Source organism: Pomacea canaliculata, linkage group LG2, assembly GCF_003073045.1.
Source record: "Pomacea canaliculata isolate SZHN2017 linkage group LG2, ASM307304v1, whole genome shotgun sequence".
In the NCBI taxonomy this organism is placed as follows: Eukaryota; Metazoa; Mollusca; class Gastropoda; order Architaenioglossa; family Ampullariidae; genus Pomacea; species Pomacea canaliculata.
Window position 1 is genome coordinate 5,073,591 of NC_037591.1, and position 13,429 is coordinate 5,087,019.

Below are 13,429 nucleotides of genomic sequence, written 5' to 3' on the forward strand. Positions count from 1 at the left end.
TTTTTTTACATCATGCTTGAGATATAAACTAACCTGCAGAAGAATTTTTCTTAATGATGGCATCACATAGGCTGGGTTTTTGCTGCTAAGTCTGCCTATCATGCATATTGCTCGCTCTCGTATCTCTAATGACTCATCATATAGTGCATGGAAGAGGGCATTGAGATTTTCTGCCTGAGCAAGGTGAGGATCAAATCTTTCATCCAAGCAAATAAGCACACAAAACCTTATGTCGGGATCTGGAAAAAAAAGAGAAAATATATCAGCAATGTTGCATTTTTTAGTACAGATAAACATTTAAATTACTTGCATTTAATGAGGACTAGGTGAAAGGGCATGCAGTGTTGCCAGATGAAATGGCTGAAATATGGTCTATTGTGACACAACCCTGTTAAGGAAAAAGGCACAGAACCAAAAATGCAGATGAATAAAATGATAAACTCTATCAACTATGGTAAATTACTGACCACTGTCTGTGATTCCAACCACCAGAAGTTTGCTCAGAACATCGGCTACTGTTGTTATGGCAGCCAAGCTGATCTGATTCTGACTGGTAGCCAGAAGCTAGAAATAAACAAATAACTGATATAATGTAATCAGAAAAAGGGTAGATTAAAAAAATTTTTTTTTTTGTTTGGGGGGGGGGTTAAAGCGCCATGAGCTTGCCCATAGGGCCGAGATATGGTTCTACATAACTTTATTATTATTAATAATAACAGAGAAATAAGATACTGAATATGAGAAGCAGACAGCTGTGTTACAACACAGGCATCCAAAGCTGAAAGAGTATAGGTCAGATACTCATGTGGTGCAGCAAAAATCCCTGAGTCAATCCAGTTGTTGGAAATGGGTACCTGACCCACAGAGTAAGGGCGACGGTAAAGCAATGAAAGGGAGATGAGGCGATGATTACCATATGCAAAGTTTTGTGAGAGTATGATAAAAATTCAAGGTTAAGTATGAGAAATTATCTTTGAGGTATTTAATCCTTACATTGAGGAGGGGAGTAAGCAGTCTGGCACATGTCTGTACAGCCTCCAGTCGTATTTCCTTGTGTTCACTAGCCAGGTACTGCTCTGCACAGTGCTTGACAAACTGTGTAAGTGAGTGACCTGAAAATCAAGGTGGTTGTCAATTCATCTAACAGCTCAATATTTTTGCTTTCGTGGAAACATTTGGGTGGCTGGGAGGAGTGGAGAATGAGGGTGGATACAGGTGCACATATAGATCTTTGCATGCTAGTTTGATTTAAATCGCTGTATGAAAACTATTATGATCCCCCAGTATTACATCTTGGAATTCACCTGCAGTGTGTACGGGGCAAATGATTTAAAGGTGGCCATTTATATAGGTGCAAACTCTCATTCACAACACAGTACTTTGCTGTCTATAAACTTCCTACTTGTAGGCTTGTAGAAAAAAAATGTATAGCTTTTCTACCTTCAAAGTCAAAGCTTCCAAGGGTTTTAAGCGCCAGGGTAATACTGGTTACATCATGTGTTTCTGCACCCATGGTTCCTGAAACATATTATCACATTCAAATTTGACACTTGTTATATGTTTTAAATTGAAAAAAACTTTCAAGTTAGCTGGGAATACTCCAGTTTTATCTTTACAGTTGGAAATCTTATATATCATCATCATCTAATGACAGAACAGCTTTACCTTCCACTGTTCAAGCCTTCTTCCTTCAACACAATTTTATGGTATCGCCAGATGTTATCAGTTTCCCAGTCATAACTAGTTTTATTTATACTGTGAATGATCACCTGCAGGTGTGAAGGTGGCGGTGTTATCTGCCCCTGGGTGTCGCAGTGTGTGTCCCATCAGGATGAAAGACAGGGTTTTCAAGAGGCCATCCTGAATATCTCGCTTCAGCTGGGGAATCTGGGTTGCCAGCTCACGTAGTGCAGCAGTCAGTGCTGGACTGGAAGGAATACAAGTTTATGTGCTAGACACAGCTGAACTTCTGCCATCCTGCAGGAAAGAATGTTTCAACCCAGGGGAATGAAATGAGGGTGCTTGTCAGATTAGTGAAACATAACTAGTAGTGTAGGCAGCCACAGATGGATGCAGTTAGTGAAATATAACCAGTAGGGTAGACAGCACTAGAAGTACTCCTCACCTTCCCCATTCTTTCCTGGTAGAAGTTTGGTTTTTAAGTATATGCATTATATTGCACATGTGATTCCTGATTGATTTTTATTATTTTACACAATACAGTAAGCTTCTATTCACCATAACAGCATAGCACACCTATAGCACAAAACATTTGAGTCAATTTCCTTTATTCCATTTGTAAAAACCAAGAAAAAGACTTTTACTGCAAGCACTACAGTAGTTTAATGGTACAGTGTAATGGTCAATATTGTCTTATGAAGGCCATCATCGAAACAGTCTCACCTGAGCCCTGTAGCAAACATGGAGTCCAACAATTCTCGGACATCATGAGTCATCTCTGGTCCCATGGCTCTGGCTAACATGCTGATGCAGGTGAACACTGCGGGATCAACTGTGAAGTGCCTCATCTTCCTGAGAGTATTTTAAACTATAAATTTAGTTTTCAACCTTTTTTTCCATTTTTAGATTTTAAATATGGATAAAAAATGTTTTAAGGTCCAAGTGCTACTTTTAAAAAAAATTAAATCTGCCACAATCTCATCTTGATCATAGCATGATCCAGCAAATTTGTAACTAGCTCTTTTATTTTGGGCACTGTAGCAGCAACAGAAGAGTACCATGTCACCTGGGTAAATTTAAAAAATAAAAGAGGATAACTCTGAGCTTACTTTGAGGAGTAGTCTTTAGCTGGCAAAGATGCCCGGATAATCTCCATCACTTGAGGTAAGTGTCGAAACATTTCACTCTGGATGGAGATGGCCAAGTAACCAATAGCCTGGAATGCTTGTGTTCGGTCTCGCTCTCGCTTGAGGGATGTCAACAGAAAATGAATGGTGTCTGCCAAGTACCTGGGAGAATAATACAAATGCACTGAAAATCAAGCCATCTGTTAATGAACATTAAAGTGAAACCTCATTTTCTCCCAGTTTTTAAACAGTGAGCTTTTATCAAGAAGATTTTCTCCACAGAACAATATTAGGAAAAAATACTAATAAAAGACACTATAATATTCAATACATTATAGCAAGCACTCACGCCCGTGAAAAGACACTGGGATTGAAAGCAGCCAAACGTGGCAGAGTAGACAACAAAGCCAGTTGTACAAATGAACTCCGACTTGTTCTGTAACGTAGCATCATGTTGCACACCTGCAAAGAAGTTCTACTGATGATTTCTTTTTTTTTCTTCTACATAATCATGTTCAAACCATCAACACCTAGCCCATTTTATCCACTTTTCAAAAGAGCATGGATAGGTAGAAAGAAGATGAAAAAAGACTGTTAAAATATTAGTCTGAAAGACTTGATATAAAGGGGAAAAAACCCACTAAATATATTGTCTAATGTACTACTATTTGAGATGCATTTTCAAAAGAAAAAGAAATGACAGCATCTAGTAGGAATATATGAAAGACCATTTTCTTCATCATTCTAGTACTCATGTCACAAAAAAGTATATAAAACAGCTGTTTATCTGTAATTAACACCCTTAACTGTGTGACTGGCAAGATAAAACAAACAGTGTGAAGATCACTGCAATGGAAACACTGGACCTTACAATATATAGCATTCTTTTAAACAGATCTCCAAAAATGACCATAAAGTTATCACCTTATTTATTCATATATTTAATTAAATTTAAAAAATGAAGAAAAAAGCAAGCCAGGATGATACCTTATCAAAGTGTTGATTCATCAGATCTTTGCAAGCCTTACTCTCTGTTGGTGCTGGTCTTTCTTGAAAGCTTCGACCTCCAAGGCCAAAGACTATGAGAGGAGAGGACTTCTGTTGCAGTTGCTGCAGTGCTGACACTGTGCTGTTTCCTCTAGACTTATGTGAACCTAAATCCTAGAATGACAGACTTGACATGTAAAGAAAAAAGATGCACGTGCAATTGTCACAGACCTGTCCTTGTTATCATATTTTTCATGGCATTTTAACACCTTCATGACATCTAGGTTGCATACATAGGAAGAGTGAGTGGGAGAATGTTTAAGAGGGGTAGAACTGAAAGGGCTATCTGCAAGCAGATAATTTGTTGAACCTCAAGCATTTTGAACATAAACGTGGAAGAAAGTAATTACTCAGTAATTTAACAGGTTGGCAAGACAAGGAGCTGATAGTCATGATGGAGTTTCTTGGAAACTGCTTATTTAAAATAAAATGCTTTCATGTGTGTGTTTCAAATACATTACATATTTTATATTCGATTCTTGTACCAGGAACAATTTTGATGGATATAAATCTTGAAAAGCCAGTAGAAATATTTCAAACTGAAGGGAGGAAATTCTCACCCGAGAGATTCTATCGTGCTGACTTTGCTGTGCAGAGACCTCCTCTATTTCTTGACGAATTTTCTGTATAACGAAAATAACAGTTACAAACAGCAAATGTTGATCATCTTATGCAGACTCTAAAACCATAGGAATGGTAAAGAAAATAAGCAGTGCATCACTTCTCAGAGCCACTTGCAGGACTTTAATGCATATGCGGCTACGAAATTCCTGAACATTTTGCTGAAGTTTGTTCATTACTGAAGACACCATTAGCTTAATTTCCTAAAACTTATACTGATTGCACAGAAAATATTTATTAAATATGTCAATGTTTTTAAACTTTAAAACAGAAGTAATCAGTCACCTCTCCTTCAGCATTGCTGAAGCGCAAAAGTTCATTAACAATCAAAAGAGAACCATGGATCCAATCATCTTTTGTCATTTTTCGCTCCTTCAGTTGTGAATCATCTTGTTGTTCTTGTGATTTGTCAAAGCATTGCTGAAAAAGAAACTAAACTGTAAATCATTACCTTCTGTGGAAAACAAAAATACTACATTCTACAATATCTACTGCAAATATATAAATTAGTGTTTTGTTTTTTTCTAGTGTCACATGCTACATGACTAGCAAGTATTTCACTACCATCTCTATTGTTTTGGCAAACTTTTAAATATGTTTTCATTAGTCTTTTAATTATAGTACTGTTTTACCTTGTACCAAAGTGAGCGATGGGCAGCTTTTGTTTCTCTCTGTGTTGTCACCACTAGAGCTGCACGCAGAGCTTCCACTGCACTTTCTCGTATTATTAGCTTGAATAAAGCATAATCAACATCCATAACAGTCAATAATCAATCTTTCATCAACATAATCATTGTACATTTTATCACAATGGAGATTACAGCTTTGCATCAGTATATGCTGCCTCCCAAATAAATCTAAATGAATAAATGTAAAGTGACAAAATAATTGAATACACTACTCAAAACAAAATATTTAGTATGCTTGACATCATATTTAGTATGCTTTCCACAACATCATCTTAGTCCTCTATTGACTCGGTGTTAAGCCTGGTAATCAAAACTTAAGCTTGTTACCTTTCCATCTCGGATAGCATTGAAAATGCAGTCAAAAAACTGTTGCACATGTTGGAAAAAGAAAGTTGGTGTGTTGACTGCAAGCTCCTTCAAAACCAGCACCTGAAAAATCATTCTTTTTGAGAACAAATGAACAACAGATGAATCTAACATAATCCCATTAACTGATTAAGATCCTGACAGACATATGGCCAAATAAATTTTGTGGAAAAGTAGTAGATGCACTAGCATTTTGCACCATTCCATACATCAGCTGAATGGTTATAAAGTTATGAGGGTAAGTTGTTGGCTTTGGGTAAAATAAGGAAGTCAAGGATTAGTGGCTTGTAACCAAGATTATAAAGCAATGTCCACATACTGCTGATTCTTTACTCCAGGGCATCTTTACTAATGCTTTATAACCATGGCTCCAGGGGTTAAGCAGCATCTGCGGTGTCTGGAAACTGCTTTAAAACTACAGAAAAGATGCTCTTGATTTCCCTTTTTGCCCTAGGGCAACAACTTGCCTGTGCTTTATAACTACAGCCCCAGCACTATATTGCTTAAAGAAAATACTTATTCCATCTTTTAGAAATTAATTGAATTCTGCAAGATTTCATCTACCACCTCTTCAAGCTTATGCATACTGATGGTAGAATGCTTTTGAGGGCACATCTGCATGTGGTACATTCATCCTATCTTTGTTACATCACAAAACAAAAGACCCCACTGTCTATTAAAAAGGCTGAAAGCACCTAGAGCTAAATTGACAACCACTTACCGCAGCATGTCTTCTTCCCTCGCTCCTATCTGTCCCAAGCCACTCCAATGCCCGCCGAACTTCAAATTCAACATATTCCGCTGCAAATGCACCTGATGATAAGGCCAGCATACCAATAGCCTTTGATGCCATTTCCATGACAACTGGATCACTGCAGGGGACGAGGGTTCGCAGATAGTTGACAAACCGGCTTATGTGTGTTGTAACATTGCCCATATCCACTCCTATCAGACTCACTAAACAAATCAAGATGGAAAATAAAAAGTACTTAATTTTTATGTAAACATTCAGCCCTGTTCCTTTTCTATTGTACACAAATGCATCTGATAATTATATAATACTCTTTCCTGCCCACAGCATATTAATCGTATCATACAAACATTTTTGTTATTTAATAATGTTCTCCCAAATGAATTTTTCTTACATAAACTAACTACAGTGGAACCTTGGTTAACAACCACAATCTGTTCTGGAAAGTTGGTCAGTATCTGAAAGGTTCGGTATCCGAAACAACTTTCCCCCATAAGAAAAAAGGAAATAGATTTAATTGATTCCCAGCCCATGTTGACTCGCTAATATTTGAAAGTTACAGCTATATAGGTATTTTTAAATGAGAACAGTTATAATACAATATAAATGGAGTTTAATAAACATAAAAACATTAAACAAAGCATTTAAACATAACAAAAAACTTGCCGTTTTGACTTTTAAAAGTCTAAATACTATCAGGAATCAACAAGACCTCTTTACAGTAGTGAACAATACATTTTCAAAATATGGAAAATAATACACACCAATTCCCAGGATTCCACCTTTTTTTTCATTCATGTCAGAACTTGAGACCATCTCGAAAACATGGTGATTTAAAGTATCAAGAAACCAGGTTACATCAGCTGCAAGCAGCTCACGTAATTCAGTGCTGACAAAATGGTAAAGATCATTTGCAGTTCGCAATCTAACTTCATCATTTTTGCTTTTCAGTCCATTGATGAACTGATTCATCATCTGCTGCGCATGTGGCGAGACAATCTCCATTTTTCCGAGGTCAGATTGTCAGCAATATCTGCTATTTTGTAAATCTTTTGTAATTTCCTATAAAACAGACAAAGTACGTGAACTAATGAAGCCTCCACTATGCAAGTACTTCTATTCACTCTTAGTGGTTAAAATATTTTGCCGCTTAATGCCTGTGCACAGCTAAACATAAAGATGCAAACTAAATTTAACCAGTTTAACACAAGTGATGATCCTTATTAATTTTGAAGCTTAATTACTATGGCATAATTTTATTTTCTATCCCTCGCGATCTTTTACTTTTAGCGTACTAAACATTTTGATAACGATGGCATTTTAACGAAACATGTGGCTGAAACAACAAATGAAAGGAAAAAAATCTTATTTGAACCCTACGCTTCCATAAGGATATTATAAACATTTTCCATTTCTTTTGCAGTAATCTTTGTAATATGAGCAAAATGCTAATCTCTATCAGTGATCATTACGAAGTCCTAATCGACTTCTTGTATATAATATTCGGTCATGCCCCCTAAAAACACATGCTCACACTTAACCAGAAGATAATCCTCTTATCATTAAAACAGTCAAAACAGTTAAATGTTTGCATCGGAATAATATGTAAGACCTGTTCACTTCTTCGTGCAATCCAAGGATGGTACAGAAGTAAAAACATTGCTAAAACTAAGAAAGACGATGGACGCAGACATTTCTGTGAATTTCCGATATTTTGCGAGAGTGCAGTGTGAGAACGCGAGAAATATATCGATCGTCTGTCAAAATAATACAGCTGGTGGGATATTGCAGGAAAGCTGTAATTAAAACACCAATAGTTTAAAATAATTTAGATATTCTCTTGTTGAGCGTTGTAATAGTTTGCATATAGTTGAAGACTAAAATATAAGGGAGATAAAAAAAATATCGACTCTGTAATAAATCAACGTTTGTATCAAAAGTCAAGTGAAGAAATTTTAATTTGCGTGCGTTTTCGGAGGGTTTCTTAGTAGTTTTTGGTTGGTCCTTATTATTTTCATATTTTATTGCTCAGTTTCGTAGTAGGTAGTGTATATATTATGCACTGACTTTTGATAAAAACCACAAATAACACAGAGTAACTCTCTTTTTCTGAGAAATAGGCAATGGTATAGTCGGATGCTTATTGGCTATTATCGTTTATGGTTGTAAGGCGTCGGCATGGCATGAAAATGAATAGTATGGCCTTGTATTTATCAGCCATTGTCATCATCTGACTTCATGTCATATAAGCGAGTTTATTCACAAAGGGATTTTCATTCCGACGTGCAGTTGTTTCACCTATGACAATACAGCAGAGCAAGATGTCAGAGAATGTGGTTGTGATGCCTGAGAGTGAGAGAAGGACGGCTGTCACTTCGTTTACCTTGAAGGACGGTGAAAATTGCGGCATTTCGTCAGTGACGAAAAATGGCGTGACTAATGATTTCGCAGAGGATTTGACAATTCGGAGTCCTGTTGGTGGTGAACTAACTAACAAACGAAACGTCATTGGCAAATATCTCGCCGCCTTGCGACCATGGTCTTTTCCAGCATCGATTACACCTGTTGCATTGGGCACAACTTTGGCCTATAAAACTACAGGATCCTTCCATCCGGTCATATTTGGAACTACCATTTTTACAGCTTTGTGTGTCCACGCAGCAGGGAATCTTGTCAATACCTATTACGATTACCTTCGTGGAATAGATAACAAAAAAAGTGACGATAGAACCCTGGTCGATAAGGTAATGTCCCCTAATGATGTGGCATGGTATGGTGGACTTCTTTACTTTTGTGGCTGCCTAGGGTACTTGACATTGACATTTATTTCATCAGCTAAAACCGAACACCTGACATTAGTCTACTTCTGTGGTTTGTCCAGCAGTTTCTTATACACTGGAGGCTTGGGGCTCAAGTACGTAGCTCTTGGGGACTTACTAATCGTTGTCACCTTTGGACCGCTTACAGTTGTATTTGCTTACCTGTCACAGAGTGGGCAGCTGAATACATTCCCACTGTTTTACGCATTACCCATAGCACTGAATACTGAAGCAATTTTACACAGCAACAATGCTAGGGACATGGAATCTGACAGGCAGGCAGGCATTATCACTTTGGCAATTTTGCTTGGTCAGACTGGATCTTACATGCTTTTCTGCATCCTTTTGTTTGTACCATACATCATCTTCATTATTTTTGGCCTGCATTTTACAGTTTGGATGTTCCTGCCAGTTTTTTCCATTATTTTTGCCTTTGAACTAGAGAAACAGTTCCGAAGATGTGAAATGGATACAGTTCCTCAACAAGTTGCAAAATTAAATTTGATAATGGGTTCTTTGTACATAGTGGCTTGTTTAGTTTCACAGGGTTCTGATTTGCCAACAATTTCTTCATCTTTATGAAAACATAAGTGATTTTAAAGTAATTTAAATGGGAAGAAATTGCAGGTTCTTAAAATAAAAAAGCAAAGTTAATGCCACATTAGTGTGACACTAGTGACAAAACTAAATATCTTGTTATTGAGTCAAGTGTTATTTGTAAACTCAAGAAGTAATGAAATATTTATTATTTTTATTGAAAATGTATGTATGTTACTTCTGTAGGACTATGGCTTTTTCAAGCATAGTTCCAAAGGCTGCTTTTGTTGTCAGTTTAAAAAAAATTTCTGTCATTCCTCTTATCCTGTATGTACATGAAAACATAAACACATGATTATGTGATCCTTATTTTTGATCATCTGCATCTTTTTCTGTGACAATCACCTGGTCAATTACAAACATTTTGTTTTTTGTTTAAATCATCCAAATAGGATCCATGGCTGAAACAGAAAAGGTTTCAGTTCCATATCCATTTAGTCAGTCATTCATCCCTTGACTGGAACCTGTTGTTAGGGAAGCACATGGACATACAGCTGACAGGGTTCAGTATTCTTGCCTATTGTTAGGCAGTAGTGAGCAGGTTTTGCACAAGATGACCAGTCCAATCTTTGATGTTCATACCAGTTCTTTTATCACCACAGCATTGACTACCCTTCAAGATACCTCAAAAGATAGTCTTTGACAAGGTGTCCTGTGGGGCCAAAGACCAGCTTGTCATTTAAACATTCTTTGAGTAGTCCGCAGAGATTCCGTTGGCTACATTGTTTTGTGAATGAAGTTATTACCTGAAAAAGCTATTGAACTTTGTGGCTTTGCCATTCCACATGAGAAAACTGAAAAGGATGTAGGCATATTGTATATATAAAACTGCTTGAACTGCCATGAGATTGCATTCTGAACACTTTAAATTTTAGAGCCTTTGGAGACCATTTTCAGCTTGAAACCTACTTTTTTTTTTTTTTTGGCTACCTTCCCATTCACACAATAGTTTTGGATCTGGTATTTTAATTGGTATGGTACATTCAATTCCAGATTTGTAATGAATCATTTCTTGAAAAGTTGTGTCTTGTTATTAATGTGATCGTATATTGAAAATTTTCATATGATATGCAGGCTACATATTGGGTCTCTTGTGGGTGCATGTCAAAATAACAAGTATTTTATAACACTTAAGCTGGGGTTTTCCCTTAAACTTTAATAAGAACAGTAATAGATTTAGCTTATGTTGCTTGTCAGTCCATCAACATAGCTTTCATACAATATAAATGAAACCACTTAAAAAAAAACTACAGAAGAGTGATTTTCAAGCTTTGATGCTTGTCATACATGACAAAATTCTTTTAATGACGTTTTTGCATTGTATCTGTTCATCTTTGCTTGTAGAGGTTTGGTTTGTGTGAATGTCTGTCATACATTCAGGAAGCTTACTGCTGTTAGCATTGTGTGGCCTTACTTTGGCTGGCTGTGTTCACATGGACATTGTGCAAGTATTTTGTCATAAGTAAATGAAATTATGATGGTCCTCCTATTAGTGTTTAATGTTATGTTTTGATTGTTTTTAATAGCTGCTTGCAATATTGGTTTATGACCATTTTATTACCTAGTGATAGGGTGCATATATTCACCTTCACACACACACACACAAAGCCAATGTCAAGTGTTCCTTTATTAGTTGTAATGAATATATGTTTTGTTGTAACAGCAGTTAACATGCTACTTTATACACTGTGAGACATGGGCAATGCTTTTCAACAATGATGTACACAAAACTGCAGAATGAACTTAGCAAGCATGGGCAGAATCAACAGCTCTATGCTTAAAAAGACTTCTATTCTTAGTTGAAACATTATTCACACTGAAACGGGGAATGCTGACCACCTCAAGGCAGCTGTAAACATCTTTGGGACCATCTGCAACTTTTTTCACAGCTGCCCTTTTTATGCAGGGCAGTGACTGTCAAGATTAGGTCATTCCAACATGGTTCCGATTATCTTCAGCAAAAGATATGGCGAAGATGCTATTTTAGATGTGAAACTATCTGAATGTCACCCAGACATCATCTGGACAAGTCGAATCTTGAGGTGTCTCTTAATTTTCATACCAAAGTTTGCACACTTTGAGCCATTGCAAACATGAAATACATTAAATGTTACAGTAAGCAGAAGTGCATGATCAAACATCAAAACAACCGTAAGTTCATTCACATGAGACCATAAGATGTGCTGCAGACACATGGTTGTGATAAAAATTTTCAACCTACACACGACACGAAATCTGGACTGCAAGTGTTTGCTGCAAATCTTATGGTCTGCAATGTCTGAAACAGATACAAGGTACATATTTCTTCCAGTATTTTTTATAAGGAACATGTTTCACGTCAATACTCATGCAACAGTGTAGTAGCTGGTGATCATTCACATTTTTGTGGTGCATAATGCTCATATGGTCAGTCAAAGTGAACACATCAAAGTGCAGTTAAACATGCTATTGCTAATGTGGGGAAAACTAGGCAAGAAAAGGTCTGCTTAGCCCTAAAATGAAAGTGAATGGGAGGAACAGCTCAATGGTTCTAATTTCACCTGCTGCTGGCTGTACATTAAGTTAACAACTGATGGCCCTAGGATGTAAAAATTAATTGCAAGCTGCAAAATCCTTCACACATGGATACTTTAATTCTATATCTTATATATGAATGTCTAAAAGCCTTCCTGTAGATGAAATGAAAGGATCATCTTGCATTGCCAAATCAACACACTCTATCCAGTGTATTTACTGCATAATACTGTGCCAACAGGCAGTGACCAAATTTAATAGCTGGAGCCAGCATGTTAAATGTGAATGTTAAAACTGCAAAACCTGATTTTTCAAATAAAAAACTAAATGTAACTCTTAGTAGCACTGTGGGAATAGATGGACCTCGTCAAGCTGAATTTCTGCCAACCTGCCCTCCCTTACCCCCCAACCCCCAACAAAACAAAACAAAAGCAAACCCCCCTATAAATTATATGTGATGTATCTTGATTGCTTCAGAAAGCTTGACTGAATGTTAGTAAGAGATAACACATTTTTTTCAGTCATCTTTTTACTGTAATGCATACAAAAATATAATCATTCTTATAGTGGCATACCTAATCATGCTATTCTATACAAAACTCAATTCCAGAAAGTTATATACTCATGTTTCATCATTAAAGCGAAACAAAATAACATACTACTAAAATAAAAACAGGACAGAAAAACAACAAAGCATATAGACAAAAACCAGCATAACAATACTGCTTAGCAGAACTTCAATACACATCCGACGAGAACCAAACGGAAGCAATGTAAATATGTGCAAAGAGTACAAAATGAATGAGATCCCTATACAATCAGGTTCAGGGAACTACTGTTGCATTATATCTACATCGGCTCATATAAATGCTCACCAGAACTCCAAAGTTTAAAAAAATTACGGCTGCATGGACAATTTTTCTAGGATCAATGACAAGAATAAATAACTATTATCACTCCTTCCCCCAAACAAGGAAAAAAAAAAAAGATACAACACTGAATATCCACACAACATATTTCTGCTGTAGTCTTGTGTACAGTTTCAATGTTAAGCCATTGAAAATGGACTTCTAGCATACAAATGTGCCAGAGAAAATGATTACTGCATTTTTGTCCCTATTAGGCAAGGAGCAGCCTTAAAAAATACCCCCCCCCCCACTTCCAAGAAAAAGACTGAAAAAGCACAACCTCAAACATGGTTTTTTTTTTTCAATTACC

The 13,429-nt window shown here is 36.7% G+C and overlaps 2 protein-coding genes across 2 annotated transcripts in view; one reads left to right on the top strand and one right to left on the bottom strand.

The window, feature by feature from the left end:
- The window catches only part of LOC112557789 (serine/threonine-protein kinase mTOR-like), a 34,208-nt gene extending 26,172 nt beyond the window's left edge, over nucleotides 1–8,036 (bottom strand). The window contains 16 exon segments of the mRNA XM_025227828.1: nucleotides 34–239; nucleotides 468–564; nucleotides 994–1,112; nucleotides 1,441–1,518; nucleotides 1,770–1,927; nucleotides 2,404–2,532; nucleotides 2,790–2,969; nucleotides 3,157–3,269; nucleotides 3,795–3,968; nucleotides 4,415–4,477; nucleotides 4,761–4,895; nucleotides 5,108–5,206; nucleotides 5,492–5,593; nucleotides 6,252–6,487; nucleotides 7,046–7,343; nucleotides 7,894–8,036. Of these exon segments, the coding sequence (XP_025083613.1) occupies nucleotides 34–239; nucleotides 468–564; nucleotides 994–1,112; nucleotides 1,441–1,518; nucleotides 1,770–1,927; nucleotides 2,404–2,532; nucleotides 2,790–2,969; nucleotides 3,157–3,269; nucleotides 3,795–3,968; nucleotides 4,415–4,477; nucleotides 4,761–4,895; nucleotides 5,108–5,206; nucleotides 5,492–5,593; nucleotides 6,252–6,487; nucleotides 7,046–7,286 (2,130 nt within the window). The 5' untranslated portion in view covers nucleotides 7,287–7,343; nucleotides 7,894–8,036.
- A 135-nt stretch (nucleotides 8,037–8,171) lies between these two features.
- On the top strand, nucleotides 8,172–13,198 carry LOC112557787 (ubiA prenyltransferase domain-containing protein 1-like). Its single transcript, XM_025227825.1, has one exon. It carries the CDS (start codon nucleotides 8,582–8,584, stop codon nucleotides 9,680–9,682), a length of 1,101 nt encoding a protein of 366 aa, XP_025083610.1. The 5' UTR covers nucleotides 8,172–8,581; the 3' UTR covers nucleotides 9,683–13,198.
- The last annotated feature ends 231 nt before the right edge of the window (nucleotides 13,199–13,429 follow it).

What these genes read in the sequence shown, in the direction of transcription:
- LOC112557787 (XM_025227825.1), top strand. Translation starts at nt 8,582, where the DNA reads ATGACAATACAGCAGAGCAAGATGTCAGAGAATGTGGTTGTGATGCCT.